Genomic DNA, 25,031 nt, shown 5'->3' on the forward strand with positions numbered 1-25,031 from the left:
CTAGACTTCGATTTGATGGGCTGATATTATAAGATTGTCTTAATAGTTACTTCTAACCTCCTATTGAGATTTTCGCCCTAAAATTTAACAATAATTTAGTGAAAAATATTAGCAGTACGAATCATAAGCAAATTTGATTCGTTTATTACCTAAGCGAACAGTGTAATTTTTGAATTATGTTGTTGTCTATGATGATAAAAGTGATTTTATTTTTCCTGGAATAGATCATTGTCTATGGTGTATTATGGCTGTCGAGTCGATCGACTACTACCAAAGATCGTGTTCTTTATTAAAGTAAATAATTTCAGAAAAAATATTTTCTAATGTAAACTACTTAATTATTACATCTGAAGAACTAAGTATGGCTAAAAGGGGCTGAGGATTAATAATTATTTTGGAGCAGGTCTCGAATTTGGTAAGTGTATTATTATTGTTTGTAGCTTCCATAATTGTAGTCAACTTTCTTTTACTATATACTTTTAAATACTGTATATTACCTTTAAATTGTATCTTGATATTAAGAATAATATCATTCAATACAAACAAATAGAACATCTTCCGTCACAACATGAAGAGCGTTTCTTTTCGGGTACCCTTTCACTTCAAATTGTAAGATATTTTCGTGCTCTACTTATTTTGAAGGTGTTTTTTTTTTCAAATCCGCTGTTGCGACCTGACCACTTGACTTTGCCATCACAAATTTGTAACACACATAATTTACCTCTATTTTTAATCTTATAGTTTAGCATAATAAAATAGTTTTTTTTTATTAACATTTATTGATCCATTCAGGCAAAACCAAAGTTTTTATGTTCTTAAGGCAATCAATTATTTTATTTGATTTTTAAAATCTATTTCAATGAAAAGCTGTACAAAACATATATCCAAAATATGTTACTTAACTGCAACAATAGATTTTAAATGACAATATCAAATGACGTAAACTTAAACAATTTCTTTTGTCACTCAGTTGTTAATAAATGTACCAATCTTTAATTTATTAAAGAAATGTTATTGAATATAAATATATATATTCAATTACATTATTAATTGTAAGCTCTATTTAAAAGGTTTATGTTATTATTACATAGTGTTTATGAATAAATTCAATGAAGATTTATTAAAGATACATATATGAAATTAATAGACTTTTACAACAGTTGTCTTGATAACACTTATCAAAAAAAAATCCATCAGTATATATTATTCCTTTGTCTGACCTCTGGTCCTTTTATCTCCTAATATTACTATCTCAATGATGTTAATGTGAATCATAAGGTAGAGTTCTCATTTGTTTGTTTTGATGTGAGCAAATGTACATATCTGTTGTTTAACCCTTTTTCATTAACATGGAGATATCACGTTAAATAAATTGGCATAATTTTTGCAACTTGTCAAAGTTCTATAGGAATATATATATGGCTAGTCTATAGATTTAACAGTTTAAAAAATACACACGGCTAGATATTAAATAATGAATGAAATTGACATGATGATGTTGAATTTTAGTTTATAAGAATATTAACTTTGGAAAGTTTTTTTAAACTTAGCTGGTAAGTCATGCATAAAACTTACATACACAACAACATAACTCTAATAACTATGCAATGTGGTCATCAAATGGAAATATCTTCATTCATACATTTTAATATCTACACATCATTTACAATATTATATTAACACTTCATAGTATAAAATCATATGTTGTGTTTACCCTAATAATGCTGTGTATATAGCTGGAAATGCATCCTAGATTTAGATTCAGGACTTACTTTTCTACAATGTTATGTACCAAAAAGTATTCCAATAAAGTGAGATAAGAGTTAACAGTTATACTGTTTGAATAATGTATAAATTTAAAAACAAACCATATACTTTAGTAATGAATATGTCATAGCTGAGACTAGACAATGTCTGTTGAGTCAGCTAGTAACATTATAATTATAGATTTAAAATGTGTTGTAAATAGTTAAAAAGATCTAATTTTACCTAATCCTTATAGACAATTTCTTATTAGGTTCCAAAGTGAAATATAGGATTGTATACACATTGGTATTTGTAAATCAGAATGTAATGTGCCAAGTCACCAATTAAAATCTTAGCAAGAAACCCTATAACATTCTGTGTGACATTGGGCCTCTATGAGTCAGTGAGTTACAGTTCAGATGTTTCAAGTGCTTAGGTTTACTTCAGTTTGACGCGTAATTATCAGATTAAAATAAATGTTGAGATTGGCTAATGAGTATCACTTTTATATCTAAAAAAATCGTTGTTATAATTAATGATAGCTTTCCAACGTTACTTTTTCGTAAGCCGGGCGCAAATAAATAATGGCAAATATATATCATCATCGGGGCAAGATAGTGGGCTGTCTTGGTGACTGCAAGACAGATGTCCACCAAAGATTGCCACGATGAATGATCTTGCACTGCGTGCATCCGGCGACTTCCCGCGACCTTGACTATATCTTCGGTCCACCCAGCGGGAGCGTCTATTCGTGGTTTCTCAAGAACCTTTCGGATCCACGGCTGGTGACACAAGCTTAATGATATGTAATTTTTTCCGAATTTCTTACAAACATTAAGGGCTATCTGTTTGGGGCTAGAAAACAGAGTTCATTATTTTCCGGATTAATTCAAAACTTGTCAAAGAAATGTGAAAATTTAGAATTTAGTGAAACTGAAAAAGATGCAGTACGAATGTAACTTGCGGCGAAGAAAAGTTAGATTATAAACAAAAAATTGTTTTGCTCAAAAAGAATGCGCATTTTAATAGGATTGATTTAGCTCAGCACACACCCGGCCAACAGAAAAGCCGTGTCGTGTTAGAGGTGTTTTGTATTCATTAAAATTATGTTAATAATTTTGGTAACGCTCAGACATTTCATTTCGTTCAATGTTATTAACAAAAAAAAAAAAAAATTAAACAGATTTTTCATCAAAAATTTACACTAGTCACAATGGAATGTAATATAAGGCCGTCCTCGGTTAAACAAAGAAACGGTTCGTGCCGTGGTCGCATGAGCCTTTTAAGTGACTAAGTTATTATAAAGAGGTTTAGGTTAAACAGCGCCCGGCATCTTAAGTCCGGTGATCCAGTAAATGCTTCCTCAAGGCAAATAGTGACCACATTAACATCCATAGAAAAACAATTTGATTTTTCACCTTAGTTAATCGAGTTCAATCATTGGATCCGGTATTGGATCCCGTGAAATTGATAATTGCAATATTTTTATATCGAATTCCTCTGTGGAATCATGCGTGTCTTGAAGAAAAATTAATAGCAAATATTTGATTTGTTCATTAATAATCAAAAACATTCGATGAACTCGCTCGTGACCTAGGTTAGACGAAACTTCTCAGCATTGTATGAATTCACCTCACCGGGTCCATCGTGTGGTAGTGTGAGGGGTCAGGTATGATGTTCGGCGCCGGTCGACCCGCGTAGAAAATTAAGGATGGCTTAACTTCCTTGCAATGCCTATGCGTTCACCTTCACCGACCAGTTGTCCCGTACCTAACCAAAATTTTCAATGATCCTACTTATAATATTATAGAAGCGCGTTGCAGATAATAGCTGATATTGACTCTTGACAGGCCCAGTAGGAGCAGCAGCTTTTAGAGAGGCCTCGCTGTTATACCTCTCGCTCCTATTTCCGCAGCATGAAAATTCACTTTACCCAGATAACAGTATGTTCCATATTAATTCTATAATACAACGATTCTCATAGTAGTATAGGGATTTCATAACAAGATGATACCTCAGACCTCTACATCAAAATTTTTATAAGTTTTGTACATTCTTGCACGAACTTATCCACGCTCATTGACTCGTAGAGTTTTTCATCTTATACCAACTTGTTCACTTTTATCGACTTGGCGAGTTTTTTTAAGATTACCACAAAGATACTTCCTACTAAAATATTAGTCATTCTTATAATTGATTCACATAATATCTTACACGGTATCTTGAAAGTTTGTACGAATAAATAAATAAATCATAAAGGAGTCTATTTTTAAACCTTGTCGTACCCCGTAATCATTTTTATTGACCCCTTGGGAAATCGATACCAACCACTTTGGGAATCCCACCTACAGATAATACAAACAAACGGCACATTACCATCCACACAAGACTTGTACAAATATTATGTCACTTACTCCCATTCCGCCATTTGTTATGAGATGTATTGGTTATCGTAGTTTCACGAGTTTTTTTTACGTATCGTCATCTTATTAAACTGTACTCGATTAGTCGTAACGTGTTAATTGAATTGCGGTTCCCGAACATAACGTTGTGATATGTGTTAAATAAAATATTTTATGTAGACAATAAGATATTGAGAGATCCGCAGGAAAATCAAGGTCACTTGCGTAGCTCGAATTGCTCGTTTGAAATGGCAGAGAGTAGGTCACTTCTCTCGTGAAATTCATGACCTTTGGGGTCGAAAGTTCTCGAGTGGCGACCAAGAGCCGGTAGACTTGGTATGGGTAGGCCCTGGGCCCTGGGTGGATCGACGACATAGTCAAGGTCGCGGTAATCGTTGGACGCGAGCAGAGCGAGACAACTTTGCCTTGCAGTGAGTGTTTATGGGCTGAAAAGAAAAGGAAAGAATAAGAAAAATAAAACCTTGATACAAGTCATTGGTGAAGGTCCTAGGTGGACGAAAGAAACGATGTCTTTGAATATTTATTACCTTAATGGTTTTGAATAAATTATATATCAACATATCAACTATACTTATAGATTTTAAGCACAGTATTGTATTAGTAGTCTATATGCCAGGATTTACCTTGTAAATTGAAGGTTGAATTTTATTCGAATTTTTTCATTGATTTTACCGTTTTCTAAACATATTTTGTTGTATATAATTTACACAAACTGCTTTCGCTAGGTGTCCATTCAACCTACGACTAATACAATAAATGTTCATTTTTGCGAGATGTCTTGTTACAAATAACTTAAAAACAGAGTGACCAAATGTATGGTGCACCCTACTAATCAATGTTTTTAAAAATAATACTTAATGTAATGATAATATATTAATAAAAAGCGTGTTAAAATTTCATATAACTGTATATTAATATATTTTTTTAAGAATTATTGGCTTGCCTGTCGCATTCTTATGTGATTTAAAAAATAGTGTAACCTGATTTCACGACCACTTAATACAAGACGGAAACAGGTGTATAAGCTTTGTGCCACATACTTCTATAAAGCTCTAACATACTCTAAGTTGACTCAATAGTTTGAAGTTTGATGGTTCAATTTGTGACAGTATTTCAAAGTAGAACATCAACGAACGTTGTCATGTATGTCTCTATTGTTCCAGAGTGCTCCAGGCCTCGCCCGCCTCAAGCGCCAGCATCTCCACAGTTTGGTCACCGTGTGATTCGGCAGGATGGCGCAAGTCGGAGCTAATATGGAGTACCAAGAATACAAATGGGCTTACTCAATCATGGACTCCTCTAAGTAATTTAACATTTTATACATTAATTGTCAAATGAAATACTTAAATAGTATGATGTGAAAAAAAACTAATAACCGAAGCCGAGATACGCTCTTGGGCCTCGTTGCTTCAAATTGAAGAATGTCATTATAAAGAAGTTCAATCTGATTCTAGCTTGTATCGTATTGGGCTCTTACGGTATTCTTTGCATGATGTACCAAAGTGATCACTGTAAATCAAAGGATGCCAGAGTTTTTTTTTACATAGATCACTTTCAAAGTTTATTATCAAATATTTCTGACCATATTCCAACAACAAACAATCCAAAACCGAACCAAAATGTGAATATTGGGTCTAACTATGGAAATTTTCGTTGGGCGTTTCAAGTATGTATGAATAGTTTTAGAAAAAATAAGTTACAATATGGCTTTGCAAGCCTCGACGCATTGTACTGAATATGAAATAAGCAAGATTTTACAAGTAACTGTCGCGTAGTTTTTTAAAATATTATCTGCCTACATATAGAAGTCGCGCCAACATTTTAGTTCTACAATATCGAAAGCGACGAAAATGATTTTCGTGTGCCCTCTGCCTACGAATTGTAGACCCTCATTTTTTGTCACGCGTGGACTAGTAGTCTCCTGTGGACCATTGGGGTCAAGTGGATTACTTTAGGAATCAGTGCTGTAAATGATCCCGTGTGCTTAATAGTATAAATGGTCTTATAATCTACGTAGAATAGATTAGATGTTAGAATTCGGATTAATGTCAGAACGGCCCAAACTGAAGGAAATTAGGAGCTTGGTTACCGTATCCAAACCTCGATACGTTAACCATGCTAAATGTCTTAAAGACTGCCAGCTTTATCCTATAAGCTGTAAATGCTAGTTGGAAAATAGCATTTGTCAATGATGAATTTCTTTCTATTACATATCATATCGTAACAGTCAAAGGACATAGGTCTCCCTAAATTTCGGAAGCCGCCTACGTCTTCGGCGCCGACCTTGAGTAGGTCGTCCAATCCACTATGTAGTTGGCTGCCCCAGGATGCGCTTAACAGTCTAAGGTATATTCCAGTACCTTAAGACCCCAGCGGCCATCTGTTCTGCTATACAGCTTGCCCACTGCCATTTCACTCTGCCAATCATCTAGTACAATGTTATAAAAAAAATGTTATAAAAAAAATTGTATGTTTAAAATCAGCGCTTATATATAAAAAAGGACCGAGACTTTAGCGAAATGTAATTCTACTAAGAGTATGGCGTGACTACGGTGGACCTAGCTGTAGTTACAATAACATACGGCACATATGCATCCGATAGTTCTTAATATTAATTAAACCTTTAAAATACAACTTAATTTATATTCAGCAAACGTCGAACGTCGCCTGTGAAAGTGTTTTTCGAACTCTTTTCTCTGATTAAAATTCAGTCAATTTAGAGAACAGATCGCGGATGAATCCACTTAAATATTGCGAAAGAAGCCACGGTTTTTAATGGAAATATTCAACAAGTAAAAACTGTTATAACAAAAAGCCTTTGTAGTGCTTTGATTGTAAAACGACAACACAAAAACAGTTTTAGACATTCTTCCTGTTTATCTGTTTGCACATGTCGTGGCAAAATTATTCGACGGCTTCTGTTGCGGTTTCGTTATCAATATTTTTTATTTTCCTACAAAAATTCAAAGAAGTATCGTATAATATTTCTCGTGACTAAATTAAAAATAAAAACTTGATACACTTATGAAAAGATAGAGCTATAAATATTCGTCTCTCTTTTAAAATAAATCGAGTCTAATGTAGCAACTAAATAAATTCATTAATAATCAACGCTTTGAATAAACGACCTTACCAGGATATTAGATGCTTGAGAAAGTCCGTTATTTCTATTTGAATAGACTTGTTCTAGTTATAAAATTGTTATATTTAAATATACAATAATTTCCACAAACGTCTCCGTTTCCGGTATCCCACGTTCTGTTTCCCCACTAACGTTCCCAGATCTTGTTTAATATTTTTACTTTGCTGTAAAGAAGTACCGTACCGCCGGCCGATCTATAATGTAACTATCGTGTACCTCAAAGAGCATGTTTATTAAATATTCTCCTATATTAGCGTTGCGATGTCCCTTGCTCTATTGTAAAGCTAGCTATGAAATTCCTCTTTGTGTTTATGAAGAATCGATAGGATGTAAAATTTGTTTAAATTTGTTTTGATGAATTTAACGACTCAGAATTTGAATAAAATTGTAACATACAGGGCGATTGGTTATAAATGTATAAGCTTTATATGGGTGATTGTGTAGTTCATTGGCTGTCAATAAATGTATGGTACACCGTATCCAAAAATCATTGGTTTTAAAAATAATAAATAACTTGATAATCTAGTAAGAAAAAGCGTCAAAGAGACTGCTGGAAGCTGTTAGCCTGTCGAATGGCAATAGGAAAAATTAATAATGTAATGTATTTCAAAGTGACTACTGTAAACAGGATGATTGTAAATAGGTATAAAAACTTCAAGCTGATAAACGGACTATATGTTTCCTTTAAAACCTTTCCATGTATAACCAATCACCCTGGTGACAACTGATATACATCATAAAACGTATGATTTATGATATATCACTAAGGTAGGCCACGATTTGGATCCTGAACTTCCATCATATCCTGATGAGGAACATGTTATCGATGACAAAGAAATGAGATATTGAGTAAGAATATTAAAGTTTCACAGTAATATCTGAAATATTCTAAGCCCAGAATGAATGGATGAATGAATGTACCATCGTAGATCTCGTCATCGCTTAACGTTCACAAATAAGAAATAAATAAAGTGCACACATCTTTTTTTTGGTCTATACAATTCACCGTATAATTCTTAGAGACACATTGCAATGTGTATAAAACATTGTTTCCAGTCATTTTCCATTTATTTGACGAGTGTATTCCATATTTGGATCTTGTAACTAACGATTTTTTTTCCTTTACTTAAATAATACAAAATCCAGGGTATATACCTCCCCATGTATATATAAAAGTGAGAGGATAAAAACAGTATGTTAGTTTAAATATTACACTATTATATCTTAAACGTAATATAGCTTGTTTTTTATATAGTAATATAAATACGACTTATATATATATATATATATATATATATATATATGTGTGTATATATATATATATATATATATATGTCGTGTAGTATTCAAATAACTAGTTTGAATTTAAAACACGCCGTGAATCGTCAGTCAATTGATGTAACGTCGCACTAAGTGGCTTACACTGGCAGTTAGCTAGACAACGCATCTAATTGGAGAGGGCTGCATTGGCCATTATGTTTCATTAGGCGCCGTCCTCCCCTGCAAGTAGCTTACTCTACTTTTAATTAAGCTAGGTTCGTGGGTGCGAGAGCTTCGAGAGATGGCGCTAGAGAATAAAACAGTCCCACAACGCGTAGAACATATAGCCGCCGGTGCACTAAATTTTTAGAATTGAAACCACGGCGGTATAGAACGTCCACCCACAAGCTAGTCACACGATCTCTTGAAGGTCGTCGGAAGAAGCTATTTGACATATATTGGAGATGCCTAAGTCTAGCAGGGTAAGTCTTACGGCATAGATGGTGATGATGTTACTGAAGGACACCTGTGACCATAACAACTCTGCCAGAAATACACGGATAAGAGGAAGGGACCTGAGTAAAGATAAGCTATATGAAGATATACGTCCGCGGCTAGTAAAAAACCTTTTGTTCTAACACCGACGGTACAAAGTTCCAAAATGTGTATTTTTACTATGAAAAATAGTATATAAGATAATTGGTTATATGTGTAAAAGCTTTAAAACGGAAAATATTTATAGCTCATTTTTGGCAAGTAATGTATTTTGCGCCCTATTCAAAAATCAAAGGTTTCAGAAATAAATAACGTAATTATGATAACGTGCGTATTGTTTACCATTTGTCTATGCAGATTTTTACGTATGTAACATATTTCTGTGTGATCTCTTTATACAGAGTGGTTAGTAATAGGTGTAAAGGCTTTTTGCTGTCTGAACTATATATTTAGTTTTAAAGATTTTACATTCATGACCAATAAAACTTGTATATCGGTGTAAACATGTATGAACTTTAATAAGTAATACCTTGATTAAGATTTATTAAATAATTAGCGAATGTTTATACTCAAGTAGATATCTTATTGATTAGGGTTTCAGCATGTGTGATCTCAATGTTGCTCATCGTTTACGGAAGCTTTCGGTCCTTGAACATGGAGAGAGAGGCTCGCGAAAGAGCGGAGAGGGAGAGAGAAGCGACTTTACTCGGGGGTAAACCCGCACCCACCTCCTCGCCTAATAACAGTAAGTATTGTAAAAAGAAATACATTTCTTTATTTCTATTTCTCGATCTTCTATCTATTTCGAATGATTGATTGTAGGTGTAAAAGCTATAAATTTGTGAGAATCGTCGTTTCAGTCAATAGACCCCTACTGCTAGGCAAAAGCATGCCCCAAAGATATCTATGGACGGATATAGCATAATCGCTACGTTTGGCTTTATGGAGATCGCAATGTAGAATTATGGTTCGCAGGGAAGGCCGGCTGCTTATCTTCTGGTTACTTATTTGTGAGCAGTGGCAATCCCATATAATTAATGCACAAAGTGTTAATTGTGTACAAGACTTTTTCCCGTGAATTAAACCCGCGACCTACGATCGCAAGTCTTAATTATCTTCAGTGTAAGGGGTGCAATTTTCTATCAATTAATGTATGGTACACGCTATCAAAATTAATGATTATATAAGTAATAGGTAATTTAATGATAATATTGTAAGAAAAAGCCATTGTGAAATTCGTATCACTTCAAATTCTAATATATTATTATTCAGTATCTGTCCCCGCAGACTTTGTACTGCCAGAACTTATTGGCCTGACACATTCCAATAGAAAATTGAAAAAACTTAACATATTTCACAGTGATCGCTATGTATGGGTTGATTGGAAATAGGTTTAAAAGCTCTAAAACTTCTTGCTGACAAATGTACTATTCGTTTACCACTTTAAAGCTTTCATACCTGTAACCAAACACCTTTTATATTCTTCTTTTGTTCTTTATGAAACAATGATAATCAATAAGGTCGAATTTAATCGAAATCTTTAAAAAATATTTCAAGGTTTAACAAGAGGTTGTAGAAGTTTAAGAATTTTAATAGTATGTTGTATTGGTCTAATTCCAGATGTACAAACACTGAATACAATGCAAGCGTTATGCTTCCCGCTGGGCTCGTCCGTGGCGTTGCTTGTTATGTTTTTTTTCTTTGACTCCATGCAGACGCTCGTGGCTATATGCACTGCAAGTAAGTAATTTATTGTACACAGTATTCATTTATTAATTCATGTCAGTCGTTAGACGCCGCAAAGCTTAGGTCTCCTCCAAAATGACCGGTCTTGCACCAGCATACAGCGACGTCCTGCGACCTTCACTATTTCGTACATTACGTACATCCGACGAATTTAATATGGAATTCATCACACTCTCATCTCATTGGTTAGCAATAATAAGCAAAGCATGCGTTTACACGGCGACAAAATGTCAGTCTACTTCTGGCATGGTGGAGACCCGTTTCTTGCTCTTATATTGATTGGACCCGGTTTTCCGTACAATTTTGTGGTGGACGTAAAACCAAAAATTAATACAATGGACTATAACATGGAAGTAGTATGTAAAAATTTTATTATTAAAACAATCGTTTAAATGACACTAAGGGCTAAAATAAGTACATGACTTGAATGAAATATTTTTAATAAAATTAAAAACTACTTTCACAAGGGTTCAAAAATTTGTTAGCGGGATACGACAAAAAATTATCTGCTTTCGATAGTAAAGAACTGAAATGTTGACTAGTTTTCACCTATCAATGTAGTCAGAATATATTTAAAAAAGCTCTTCGACTGGTCGGAGCTTAGCCGCTTCGTAATTTTCCATAGATAGATCTTATTCTTTCTGGACATATAGAAGAAATTTAGCTGTCGGGAGTCAAAAGGAACTAGCTTTTGAAAGTGGTCCATGAGAAAAAAAATCTAGAATTTCTGTTACAATGTAATGAATGTTCATCTTGGTGTCCAGTAATCGCTTGTGCGGCGCTGGCGTTCCTGCTGACGCCGCTGTGCCAATACGTGGCGGGCAGCGCTGGTGTGGGAGCTTCGCGCGCTGCCTGCGGCCGATACTCGGCACCCGAGCTGGCGGCCGCGCTGCTGGCAGCCGGCATCGTCGCCGTCTGGGTGCTCACAGGACACTGGCTGCTCATGGATGGTGAGCTAACACATCATCATCACGATATATACGCATGGAACTAAAGATCGTTCTTAAAGACCTATATCTCTAATAATCACTTTAAAGAAAATCCTCTACTTCTAATGGTAAAGAATTTTATGTAGCTAAAGATGTGTGTGATCCAACATTATCATTATGAAAGACCACACCATTTTTTTTTATTAATTCCGGCCGTCTTTCCACAACTTCTTCCATCAATCTCATCAGTTGTTGAATGTAGAGATCCATATTGGTTCTGCAATGCCCTTCCAATCACACCATACACAAAACATTAATCAAAATATTGTGACTAAGTAAGGGACTAATATATAGCTACTTCCGCTAGTGCCAAACACCAAGTGACCTAGTCACTGGTCGGTCTAACATCTCCTGAGGATGCCCCGTGGAGAGGTGAAACACGTGTAGAGTAGATTAACGGTGGTAGTTGTGTTTCGCGATGTTTACTGCACGCGCATTTATCAGCGGGCTTTTTTCCTAAATTAAAAATGTTTAAACCATCTTTGTTATAGAAGTTTGTTGCCACTGCATCAGCATTATGTATTGCAATTTTAAAATTAAATTTTAAAATGTATTACATTTCTTCATTAGAGTTATTGATTTTTAGAGAGAAAAAAAAACAAATGAAAGATATTTTGACCAAAGTTTTATTAACTCGTTTCTATTTCTAAAAAGTAACTGTGTCATCAAAACCAGCAAGATATAAATAGCCAATGAGATTTTATTACAAGTCCTACCTAATGTGCAAGTGTTCTGTTTTTATAAAAAAGTTATAAAATTAAAGAACTGAGCAGACTGTTTGGTAGAGCCTCCATTAAAGTTTAGTAATGTTATTGGATTGCAGCCATGGGCATGGGGCTGTGTGTCACGTTCATCGCGCTCATCCGGCTGCCGTCGCTGAAGGTGTCCACTCTACTGCTCACAGGGCTACTTCTGTACGACGTTTTCTGGGTGTTCTTTTCTTCTTATATATTTACCACCAACGTCATGGTCAAAGTTGCCACCAGGTAAGATTACACTGCCTTATCAACCGTGTCGCTATTAAAAATTGCAACGCAAGTACTCTTGGAAGATTGCAACAAAATAATCGTTGTAAATATATAATTATTTCATTTAATATTTATGAATGGAAATAGTGTTTCAAATTTGTTTAGAGTGGAAATTTAGTTGAGATAAACTCTATGTTTAAACAAGCAAGCTCTTCTATCACATTTTAGGTGATAAAAGAATAATTTTATTTATACAGGTTTTATTTTTTTTATATAAAATCCTTTTTTTTATTAATCTTGCCTGTTTTTTACAATAATTTATACTACTTTCTGTTATATTTGCTGATAAAAAGTTTTTTTCTGCATGAGTGCTGCTTTCTTTTCCATTTCTAGCCTTTATTTTTTTTATTCGACCTTATCAGTTACAGAATACTATGAACATTAATATAAGCAAATTAGAAAGTACGTCAAAAATTAACATTGTATTCCAAACTGCATAATAATAGGAAAAACAGCAAAAGATGTTGGTGTTCTTTATTGAAAGTAGGCATTTACATGCGCTTTCGGAACTGATCTGTTAATAGGAGCTGGTGAGGAATTCAAATGTAGCTTTTTTAATAAAATTTTAAAACTCTCTTGGGTACATCATAATATGATTTACTTAAATGAGTCAATAAACCAAGTTCCACACATTTCAATCAACTAAAATCTATTGAACGCTATAATAAGATTTACTTAATAATATTCTTTTAATTTTAGATTTAAAATTGACTAAAAGAAAGTCTGGGATATCTTGTAATACCACAGGCTGAACTAAATAGGTTACTACTTAACAACAAAACATTATTTTAAGCAGCATCATGTGATTGTAGGCCGGCAGAGAACCCGATGAACGTGGTGGCACGGCGGCTGCAGCTGGGCGGCGCCATGCGCGACGCGCCCAAGCTTTCCCTGCCTGCTAAGCTGGTGTTCCCATCCATGCATCATCAGGGACACTTCTCTATGCTCGGTAAATATAATTCAATAATTGCTTTACTTTGCTTTTACCGGTTGAAGTGGCTAAGGCCTCCAACTAGGTAAACCAAAGATATAGTTTAAGTCGCGGGAAGTCACTGGATGCGGGCAGCGCCAGACCGGTCAACGCGACAATCTTTGGGAAGGTCTATGCTTTGCAGCATACCTCTATCTGCTAACATGATGTTGATAAAATGCTTGTTAAAACACGACATAATATACATATAATAATTACAGTCGTAGGATGTCTACTTGTGGACATAGACCTCCCCAATAGATTTTAGAATAGGACTGGTTGGAAAAAGCTTGAAATCAGTGTTTTTCTACTACATCAACAAGAACATATGTCCATCTCTAGGGTAAACGTCCCACGCTGCACTTTCCGATCTGTGGTATCCATTTCAGAGCATTAAGGCTCCAGTGACTATCTATTCTGGGCCTGTTAAGAAGCTAAATTTTAAATATATTGAGATGACATAAATGTTCAATCGTTTATTATACTTTATTTGCTGGAGGGGGTTAGATAAAATTCTTTCATGATGCTTTTGTAAGCAAATTTTGTGTACATCAACATTTGTAAGATTAATACGTGTTTACATACGATTACTCTATTTTGTTTAATAATTGGACTAACAATGCAGTTGTTTATATATTTTTATCACTTACTAGGTTTTGAATGAGAACCTATTTGATAATTAATAAAACTTACCATTGTGACACCAAATTACAGTTTTAACTGTTAATATAGAAACACAGTGTTGAGAAAGATTATATAGAATTGTTTTTTTTTGTCCAAAAGCACACCATTTGGTAATAGAAAATGGAATAATCTATGTAAAATAAAGAATGTTAATGAACACTGTGGACCAGTGTGCAAATGCTGTATGAAGCTTGTGGTGACCAGGTTAATGTTCCACAATCTAAGACAATCATTGTTAAATTTTGAAATATATATGTATCTAAATATTACTAAATTGATTATACTGGATGATACAAGATTTTTATCATAAAAAATTACTAGTTATTTTAAATATATTTACAGGTCTTGGCGACATAGTGATGCCGGGGCTGCTGCTATGTTTTGTGCTGCGCTATGATGCTTACAAGAAAGCTACGCTGGTGTGCCAAATGGGGCAGGTACCCGGCCCGCGGTCCATGGTATGTCACTACCTGGAGTTAATATAATTATATATATTGATTTAATATATATGGTTGGCCTGTAAAGCAAATAACTTCATTCAGTTAAAGCATCTTGAATAACTTGTTAAATATAAGAGTCTGCATATAATACTAGCATTTTGTAAATAATGGTAATGGTTATTATTTTTATGATATTTTTTCATAAATCATAATTTTATAGCTACAGATTTTTTAATAAACATGCTATCTGTTCATGTAATTGAGTCATCTATGAACTTAATCTATTACAAACATACAATATTAATGTAATGAATAATAACAAATTTTGTATAAAGTTAGAACCATAATCTTTGTTCAATGTTAAGTGTTGTTAATATCGCAATACAACCATTAGTTACAAAGTTGAGTTGTAAAGTAAATCATATTATATTTAGTAGAAAGTCACATAGATCAATGCAACAATGAAGCAAACAAAATCAAATCAAAAAAAATATCTTTTGAATAGTCTTAACCAAGCACCTTCTGAAAAGTCAAAAAGACATTGTTATTACATATATTTACAGTTACGTTTATTTACATGATGTTATTGGTCCCTTTTAAATGACTAATCACTGTGCTATTGGTGTCATTTTAGGGTTCCCGATTAACGTACTTCCATTGTTCGCTCCTGGGCTACTTCCTGGGCCTGTTGACCGCGACTGTTTCGGCCGAGGTTTTCAAAGCCGCACAACCGGCCTTGTTGTACCTCGTGCCGTTCACACTGCTGCCACTGCTCACCATGGCCTACGTCAAGGTATGAATCACTCTTTGCGAACCTTCAGTCGAAAGATATAATCCATTTAATCACAACATTATCCATTACATCAAAATTGCTTTAATCAACAAAGAATATTCATATTAGTCGCATTTTGATAGTGTATGACATGAATATTTGGTATATTTTATGTATAATATCATTTCGTAACTTAACAAAACATTTGTTTATTTTTAACCTTTTAAGTGCCATGAGGACCGCCGGCTACCTCACGATACCCAACAATAGGTGCCGTAAGAGCCGCCGGCTACCTCACAATTTTTCATCTGTACATCTAAGGAATATTATTTTTTTCCGACCCTCCTGTAATTATTAGCTTCATTAGGCACCTAGCAACTGGATCACGGGATGGTATACGATTTGCAGCATGTTTTAGAAGCGGTTACCATGGGTGCCAATGAGACCGCGGGCGGCCTCACTTTTTTATAACATAAAACTAGCTGTTCCCGCAAATGTTGTTTTGCAAAAAAAAATAGGGTTTTAATTAACAAAAAAAATAAGGGTTGATCGTAGAGGGGTGAAAATTTAAGGTTGTATGTATTTTTGTAAGCTGTACCATAATAAAATAAAAACCAAAAAAATTGTCTAAAAAATAAAATAAATAATTTAGGGGTGGACCACCCTTATCACTTAGGGGTATGAAAAATAGATAGTAGCCGATTCTCAGATCTACTGAATACGCATATAAAATTTGGTAAAAGTCGGTCAAACCGTTTAGGAGGAGTTCCATTTCGAACACCGTGACACGAGAATTTTATATATTAGATTTACATTAGAATATGTATATAGAAACCTTTCTTTGTATTGAATTCAAAATTTATTCATATTTCATAGCTGTCTTTGAAAACCTATCGTGTTTTCTGTGTTACAAAAACGTGACCCGCCGGCGACCTCATGGCACACCGAGTACTCTGTTGCCTTTAAAGGCCATGAAGGTCGCCGGCGGTCTCAGTACATAATGATATACATAATGTGTTATATTCATTCATAGAATGTAAAGATCCCAAATTTTCACATAAGGAAAGCCTACACTTGATATTTCCATTTGGCACCTGGTGAAGTCATGGCCAAAACAGCTTGGCAGTTAGAAGGTTAATACCTTCAAACTTACCAAAAGCAATACAAATATAAGTTTTCATTGGTTTCATAAATAATAAAATATGTTTGCCTATTGAGGGTATCCACAGCCTTATTTATGCTAGCTTATATGTAAACATTAAGAAAAGTATAAAAATTAAAAACGGATTGGCAATCACAGTGTGGTATTACGGTCAAAAATCCTATACCACAGGGATGCCACTGCTTAACTAAAAATATCTATATTAAATACCACTATACCTAAGGATATCTGTAGAGGAGTCACAACTGACACCAATGGAAAAAGGCAGAAAGAGTTAATAATAATGTATATGAATATTTATTTATATAAACATAATTATGTTATACAGGGTGATCTGAGAAGAATGTGGAGTGAGCCCTTCATAGCACCGAATGGCAAGTCAGGCGCGGACTTCGACGTGTGACCGCCTCACCACATGCAACCAACCGCTCCCTGCATCTATTAGCCGGTCGATTTTCCATCTTCCTTGGTGTAAACGTAACATATGGACTTTAGCGGCGGAACGGTCGACATTGTTGTCATAAATGTAACACTCGTAAACGTAAAATAACTACCACTTGATAACATGAAGATTAAAAATATTGTTCAACATGACGTACCTATCTATTGATCAATTCTTTGTGCGAAACAGATGTTGCTTAAATTGAACCTAGATAGATGTCTCATCTTAATGTCAAGTGTTTTAGAAATGTATTGTTTCACAAATGAGAATCACACTATATTGCAAGGAATGCAAATAAAATATAATCCAAATTAATGTTATATTACAAAATATTGTTTCTGATGTTTTTATCAGTAATCTATAGAAAAATATATTGTCATTTGTATTTGAGTCACAAGTGACGCGTTTTTAAATATTTAAGTGTTATAAATGCTAGTTCTACTAAGTTGAATTTAACATTTTTCAATTATTATTTCGGCGATAAAATACGTTTAGAGTTGATATTATTTACATGTTCCGCTGCTAAAGGAAGACAATGTTTATGAATACAATCCTGCATTTTGATGTTAAATACCTTCCAACTGTGTTTTCTTCAGTATAAATATGCATTATGTATGTAAAACTAAGAATATTTTAACGTCTGTACAAGTTAGTTTTGCCTTTATGCAAATTCATGTTTAAACTTCGGAGATGATAAGATTTAGCTTAGAAAATCGCTTTGTTTTTTAAACGTTAAGATGTGAAGTTACACAGGGTAACTTTAATGTTTCGATGTAAAAATGTTAAGAACCAGTGCACAGAAAAGTTTTTTTGTTTGTATATTAAATTACGGATTTAAAACCCTGGAATACTCAACCAATGTACAATGCTGCTTCTATTTTCTTGATCTCTTACGCCATTTTAAATTAATGAAAGTGGGAAAAATATTTTTTTTATGTCCAATGTATCTAGGTCAAATTTTAAATTATCAACAAGAAAGAAAATAAGTACAATTTTATATAAACATTACGAAATAAAAAGTCAACTTTTTGTGCTTATGTACTCTATTTTTGCTGGCAAAAATATTTTAGAAATGTATTTTCAATGATTGCGTAATTATTTTTGTATGATTTATCCGAAAAAGGAGCAGTATTGTAAAGCATGAAATGTGTTATACACTATTTTTAAAATCGTCGTCGCTCGCTACAGATAATATGGGTAGGCGAGAATTCTGTAGTAGCTAACCAGAAGCCTGAACAAAAGATCAGTGCCAAATTGAGAAGGCTTGTTTTGAAGTTCTCAAACTTTTTAAATTCTTTTTTTGTATCCAAACTTTTTCTTAAAGCTTTAAACCCCTGATCGCGCATACGAAATTTAAATTGCATAGTTAGATCTGAAGGCACTTACGATGGGCTTCTCAAGAAAGCTCAAGGTCATCTAGAGAGCAGTGGAAAGGGCTACGTTCGAAGTTTCGCTGCGAGATTGAATCTAAAATAAGGAGTTTCGCAGAAGAATCAAAGTAACCGACGTAGCTCAAAGAATTGCTCGTATGAAGTGGCAATGGGCGGAGCATATCGTATACAACCGATGGCTGTTGAGGTCGAAAGCTTCTCTTGTGATAACCACGAGGTTGTAGAAGCAGCGAGGGAAAGCCCACCACTAGATGGACTAGGTGAACCAATGACATGGTCTAGATCGCGGGAAGTAGCTGGATGAAGGCTATCGCCTTGCAATGGGTGTGTCTATAAGCTGAAAAGAAGAAGAAGTTAGATCTGTTAGCATAGCTGTGAATCTCAACATTTTATGACAATCGTATTCCCTGTTTTTGTGCTTTATGTGTTTGCTATAGTCTTTATTTTCTCTATGAACAACCATTTTCAAGATTGTTTTATAACTATGTTATCACTGCCTCTGACTGATGTTTTCAATCGAATTTTTTTCTATTTGTTGAAAGAAGTATTATAGTAAAAATATTAGCGTTTAGTGCATAGGAGATAAACAACTAATGGCTGTTGTTGCTGACAACTGGATTTGTTGTTGTAAATTATTTGAATTTAATGAAAGACGTTATGTTAGAATAAGAAAAAAAAATAATGTATTTAGTATGTGTGATTTGAGATTAACATTAACATTTTATATTAATTTTCGATATGATTTTTTTTACAACATAACTATTAATATTTAAGTTTAACTTGTAAATTTTATAATTACATTGAACAGTATTTCCTTGTAGAACAAAAGTGATATTATTTAATTGAGGCTTGTTTTTGTACATGAATGTTACAATTTCCCTGCACTATGGTACCTCTGGATACCAGATGCCGGCATTTGTGTATATAACATTTATTGGAATGATCAGATATATAAATAGATCTCCTTCTAGCGTCTCTATTAGTGAATGATACTAAAAGAAAAATAGAATTCATGTTCTTTATAAATTTGTGACTTTAAGAGTATTTTTTGGATACTTATATAAAGATTGTAAACAATTTTCCATTATTGTACATACATAAATAAAGTAAAAATGAATGTTATTATGATTCATATCACTATTCCATCCCATCACAACTCTTGAAAGTGTAAATATTTCTCACATGACATTCTACTTACCCTTAAAAATTTAAAGCATTTAATATTTTTATATGTATATGCGGTTTTCCCAATGATACCAAATAAAAATATTAGATGGTATATTTACAGCTTTTTATTTAAAAAAAATATGGGAAGTGTTTGTAGGTTTCCTACCTCCAGAACAACTCAAAATATAAGTGTTTTTGTATATGAATTAATGCCTGAGACATCACTTCATGGTTTTGATTGCAAAAAATAGTTTGATTGCAGCAAATAGTTAAATTTGTGAAATGATGTAATTTACTACATTAAATGAATTTTTTTTACTAAAATCTAGTATCAATAAATATTACACGAAAAAAAAACTGTCGCTGGATGCGGCAGCGTAAGATCGATCATCATTGTGATCTTTGGAGGGCCTAAGCCTTGCAGTGAATGCCTATTGATTGACACAATAATGAATTTATTAAGCTATGACTCAAGCCAGCACAGCAAGACCAGGTCACTATTTTGTCAACAAATATAGAAACTATGAGAGATAAGAGATGAAATCTAACCTAAGGAATATTCTTTAAATAAAAACATACCCATTGAAGCCATTTTATTATCAGAAATCGGATCTCTGGGTGTATATTTGCATAAAGGGTTGACTGGTAGAAAATGTTTAAAAAAAATCCTTATTCATCTGGGCGGAGTCAGATGACACTTCCTTGTGCACAGGTAGACTTTGATTATCTACTTATTAATAAGTCATTGAAGCTGCCTTCTTAATCTATTTGCCAAAAAGTTATTAATGTGCATCCAGTTTCCTCTAAAGGTCATTGAGAATCCATGGCATGAAACTGTTTACCTACAGAACAATTGGTCAATACCAATTGGAATTAGGTGAAAGTGCTCTTAACCTTTTACACCTAATTCCAATTACCAGACCTTTATAGAGATCACTTTGAAATACATTGCATAATTTTTTTTCTTAGAATATAACATGCCAAAAAATTTTGGACATAGAATCTTTGAGGATTATCCTTTGGATAGCAATTTGAATATGTAGTAATCTGAATTTTTACAGTCTTACTGTATTTAATATTTCCAAAACCACTGATATTTGGATAGATATACTATTGATTGACAGCAAATGAGCTACACATTCACCTCTTTAGAACAAAGTTTAAGCTTTTACTTCTTAGTCACCCCATAAGTGAATTACAAAGTAAATAAGTAAACAGACTTAAATATTTGCTACCATATTGTATACTGTAAAATTAATAGCTAAATAGGTAGAATAGTGAAATAATAAAATGTAATAATATACTGAATATTAGGATAATTTATTTATTATCTTGTACAGTTTTATTAGTGTCTCTTTTTTGAATAAATCGCAACTGTTTCTTCTTCATCCTTTTTAGTTTGGCAGTATTTGTAATTACTTGAACAATCTCCGATTTCTGCTTATTTTCGGCAGCTCGTTTTATGTTTTCACGCCGCCTCTCTCTACGCTGAATTTCTTTTTCTTTTATTTGTTCTAATATGCTTTTTGATAAGTCTTTTGTGCGTTTGAGTTCTAAACGAAGTGCGGTTTTCTTCTGGAAATCTGCTTTCAGCCCTTTCGTTTTATTTACAGAAGAAAATCTAAAAAAAAAGCATGAGGTTATTCAAAACAGATCCTATTTAAAAAATTGATACCTATTTCTTGTAATACTTTACCTTTCTTTTGTAGATTTCCAAAAGCGTCCAGATTTAGGCTTCCCTCTTATAACTTCTTTACTGTTATTTTTTTTTACAGGTTGTTCTTCAGTAAGCGATGTATCATTTTGTGTTTCGATTTGTTGACTTTTTCTTATAATTTCAATCAAAGTGCCGATTTTTTCATTACTTTCTAGTGCCATAGTTTATTAAAATGTACATAAATTTGAAATAAATATAAAAATTTATGTACAATAACGTTATTTATCTATTTGGATAGGGAATGACAGATACGAGAAAACACGTGTTTAAAACTACAGATAAATATAAAAATTGTTTTTGACGTAGCTTTAGATTTTTTAAAATAAATTATTTATTTCATAATAATGTAATTATATTTTCCATTATTATAAAAATTATATTTTCAACACAAATCAGAACTCTCCATCTTTATTAATGAAAAACTAAGTAAAATTATAAGAAAAATCCTGATTACGATTTCGCTTTCGCTTTACCTTTGTAGTTTATGGTGTGTAATTAAATAATTTCACAAAAATATATAGTGTTTTTTTTTCTACAGAGGTAATAAGCTCCTTTATACGACAAAGTTTTTATAAATATTATTATTAGTGGTGATAGACTAATATATTACCAAGCAATTACTTATTATTTATAAGAAATTATACCTGAATTGAACTTGCTAGGTCACCATAAGGAGCTACAGATTTTGCACCAACGTAGTGTTAGTAAATGAATTTTCGAGCTAAGTTCTTTAAATTCATTCAGCTATAATAAAAATAAACCTTTTAATGGTATTATTTTAAAATTTTAAAAATAATGGTTTATGAAATTTTTGATGCTAATAATAAGTAGTTATAGCAATTCTAGTATAAAACTTGAGTTGTTGCACATTTCTTGTTTGAGAAAAATTATACTCGTATTTTATGTAAAATTTATACTAAGCACGACTTTTGATATTTTACAAAATGTACTATTTCTGAGATTTATGTACTTCAATGCTAAAGAAAGTTGAATTCTTGTATCTGTAATAATAAATGTAAAACTTGTGGCTGTATGGATAATATTTTTTTGTTGTTCTTTTTGGTTTAATTTCCTATCAATTATCTGTCATTAAAAACATAAACTGTCATATCGAAAATGATCCAACTAATTGAAAACTGAAAAATAAGTAAATGATTCACTGTGCGATAACAAATATAAAGTATTATTATAGTACATAAATTTGTTTCTGTGTTGTGATAGTACAGAGATAAATTTGTATGTACAGCATATTAAATAACTAGGCTTATTGGTCTGAGTTAAAACACTCAGATTTTTTGGTTTAAAACTTATCGCAGAGACCGTCTTAACAATGCCGGTGAGTCAGTTTATAGAGGTATAATATTTATCAATGTAATGTAAAATCTTTATATGTCAACGTAATGTACAATAAATTCAATAATTTTAGGCATATCACTCTACTTTAGTGGATTATACGCAATCAGTAGGAAACTTGGCCCTGTTGCCGTTACGTACTACTTATCGAGGCCCCGCGCCCACAAATCCTAAGCTGGAATTGGATGTTATTGACGAAGCACTTAATTATTTTAAGGCTAATGTTTTCTTCAGATTTTATGAGATTAAGGTATTAAATAAAATTCCTTATTTTTGTAATATATACGTAGCGAAATTGACCCGTATTGTTGTTTACTTATTTTTTATTTACAGTCTGATGCTGATAGAGTTCTCATATACTTAACTCTGTATATCTCAGAATGTTTGAAAAAGCTTCAAAAGTGCTCCAATAAGAATCAGGGCCAGCAGGAAATGTATATGCTAGCTATATCAAAATTTGACATTCCTGGTGAGCCAGGTTTTCCTTTAAACTCAGTTTATGCTAAACCCACTAGTTCCCAAGAAGCAGGTAAGCATATTGTCATTTATTTCAGCAATATTTTCAAATTCTTTAATATAGTAGAATGTTTAAAAGACTAATATTTTAACTTTGAGATACCAAGTTTATTTCAAACTTTCCAAGAATCATGATTTTGTATAGTTTAGTTATCAAAGACTGACTTCCAGAATTTTATGTTTAATAATCATACTCTTTTTTTATAGATTTGATGAGACAATATTTGCAGCAATTAAGACATGAAACTGGAAACAGAGTATGTGAAAAGGTATGACTATCAAAGTATTCAATGTTAACTCGTGAGCAGTCCCACTGTTATAAAATTTACAACAAAATAAGTTTTTAGCTACCTGCTTTTGCTGAATTTTCAAAGGATTTATTTAATCTGTTCTCCCAAAAATAACATGTGCTAAGGAACAACTTATTTAGATTTTTATTTTAGAGTTTTAATTACATGATCAGCAGTAATTTTAGATAAGAATAGAATTTCCTCATCAATCAAATGTTTATTTCAAATAATATGCATTAATTGCAATAATTCAAATTTAGAAAATTCAGAGTCAGATCATTTCAACTAGTTCCTTAATACTAATATAATACTCTTATTTAATAATATTGTAATTATTGATAACACTCAAATTATTTTTAACAATATATTGCTATTTTTTAATTATATTTCAAGTTTTAAAAATATGCATATATAATTATTTATTTTGTTCCTTTACTACTTCTGGTCAGCAAGACAACATCTGAGGCAATATTATTTGATAAATTTGTTATTAAGGCCATGGACCCTCATCTATTTCATAATTTCATAGGATATCTACTGGCCTCCTCTAAAGATTTCCATAGGACCAGTTGGGAGCAGTCTACATCCAGCTTCTTCCAATGACCTTAACATTTTCATATGGCCACTTTGTCGACAAACACCTTACACTGCACCCGTGTCTTATTTTAAAAATGTTTTTCAGGTTTTTGCTACTGAAGATGGTAAGCCAAGCAAGTGGTGGCTCTGTTTTGCTAAAAGAAAATTCATGGACAAATCTCTCTCTGGGCCAGGACAGTAATTATAACAATGTATTACCTGTCATTATAATTTAATTATGCTAAAACATTGACATTTTTTGCATTTGTATCATTTTCAGTCATTATAATTCACCTTGTAAAATATTTTAAAATGTGTTCTAAATAAAAATCATTGAAAGTTATGAATTATACATATTTAGTGTGTATTATTTTTTACATTTTTCAACTTATTCCTTTAATTTTTAATGTACAATAAATAATTGAAAGTGAATTCAGTATAATTATTATTAATTTTATTAAAATTATGAAGCACTTGTGGATTATAATTAAACAGTGATCAATACTTTTTTTTCTTTACATAAAACTACAATCTAACTCCTATGTTAAATGAATTGATTATAGACCAAAACTGTGGATTAATTAATTTTGTGCCAACTCAAGGCTCTAACAATAACATGAAAATACAAGGTGCTGTGTAATAATCTTACATTGTATACATTTCTTAATTGCATGATAACAAAACACAGCCAAGAGATTAATAGTCAATAATATCATAATATC

The 25,031-nt window shown here is 32.8% G+C and overlaps 3 protein-coding genes across 4 annotated transcripts; 2 read left to right on the top strand and 1 right to left on the bottom strand.

The window, feature by feature from the left end:
* The first annotated feature begins 251 nt into the window (after positions 1–251).
* Positions 252–19,900, top strand: SppL (signal peptide peptidase-like protein). 2 transcript variants are annotated; one of them, XM_068767249.1, is made up of 10 exons: positions 252–415; positions 5,333–5,472; positions 9,660–9,811; positions 10,675–10,806; positions 11,577–11,762; positions 12,625–12,787; positions 13,642–13,778; positions 14,826–14,941; positions 15,558–15,716; positions 17,186–19,900. In XM_068767249.1, the coding sequence occupies exons 2-10, from the start codon at positions 5,402–5,404 to the stop codon at positions 17,258–17,260; spliced, it is 1,191 nt and encodes a 396-aa protein (XP_068623350.1). In that variant the 5' UTR covers positions 252–415; positions 5,333–5,401; the 3' UTR covers positions 17,261–19,900. The 2 variants fall into 2 exon arrangements, with proteins under 2 accessions (XP_068623350.1, XP_068623351.1); XM_068767250.1 differs by having other exon boundaries at positions 10,687–10,806.
* A 1,260-nt stretch (positions 19,901–21,160) lies between these two features.
* On the bottom strand, positions 21,161–21,833 carry LOC137924285 (coiled-coil domain-containing protein 86). Its single transcript, XM_068767670.1, has 2 exons — positions 21,554–21,833; positions 21,161–21,478 (listed from the first exon to the last, which is right to left on the bottom strand). Exons 1-2 carry the CDS (start codon positions 21,733–21,735, stop codon positions 21,178–21,180), a joined length of 483 nt encoding a protein of 160 aa, XP_068623771.1. The 5' UTR covers positions 21,736–21,833; the 3' UTR covers positions 21,161–21,177.
* An 851-nt stretch (positions 21,834–22,684) lies between these two features.
* On the top strand, positions 22,685–24,556 carry Arpc3A (Actin-related protein 2/3 complex, subunit 3A). The gene is made up of 5 exons (XM_068767519.1): positions 22,685–22,910; positions 23,001–23,177; positions 23,261–23,456; positions 23,651–23,712; positions 24,416–24,556. The coding sequence occupies exons 1-5, from the start codon at positions 22,905–22,907 to the stop codon at positions 24,509–24,511; spliced, it is 537 nt and encodes a 178-aa protein (XP_068623620.1). The 5' UTR covers positions 22,685–22,904; the 3' UTR covers positions 24,512–24,556.
* The last annotated feature ends 475 nt before the right edge of the window (positions 24,557–25,031 follow it).

The sequence above is a fragment of the Battus philenor genome, unplaced genomic scaffold (assembly GCF_028537555.1).
Source record: "Battus philenor isolate CCGP_79_NKW_IND1 unplaced genomic scaffold, ilBatPhil1.0.hap1 SCAF_23, whole genome shotgun sequence".
Lineage (NCBI taxonomy): Eukaryota > Metazoa > Arthropoda > Insecta > Lepidoptera > Papilionidae > Battus > Battus philenor.

What these genes read in the sequence shown, in the direction of transcription:
- SppL (XM_068767249.1), top strand. Translation starts at nt 5,402, where the DNA reads ATGGCGCAAGTCGGAGCTAATATGGAGTACCAAGAATACAAATGGGCT. An exon ending in CACCTCCTCGCCTAATAACA is followed by an intron (nt 9,812 to 10,674) that starts GTAAGTATTGTA and finishes TATGTTGTATTG; the next exon opens with GTCTAATTCCAGATGTACAA. An exon ending in CGTGGCTATATGCACTGCAA is followed by an intron (nt 10,807 to 11,576) that starts GTAAGTAATTTA and finishes CTTGGTGTCCAG; the next exon opens with TAATCGCTTGTGCGGCGCTG.
- LOC137924285 (XM_068767670.1), bottom strand. Translation starts at nt 21,735, where the DNA reads ATGGCACTAGAAAGTAATGAAAAAATCGGCACTTTGATTGAAATTATA. An exon ending in TGGAAATCTACAAAAGAAAG is followed by an intron (nt 21,479 to 21,553) that starts GTAAAGTATTAC and finishes CTTTTTTTTTAG; the next exon opens with ATTTTCTTCTGTAAATAAAA.
- Arpc3A (XM_068767519.1), top strand. An exon ending in TCAGATTTTATGAGATTAAG is followed by an intron (nt 23,178 to 23,260) that starts GTATTAAATAAA and finishes TTTTATTTACAG; the next exon opens with TCTGATGCTGATAGAGTTCT. An exon ending in GAAACAGAGTATGTGAAAAG is followed by an intron (nt 23,713 to 24,415) that starts GTATGACTATCA and finishes AATGTTTTTCAG; the next exon opens with GTTTTTGCTACTGAAGATGG.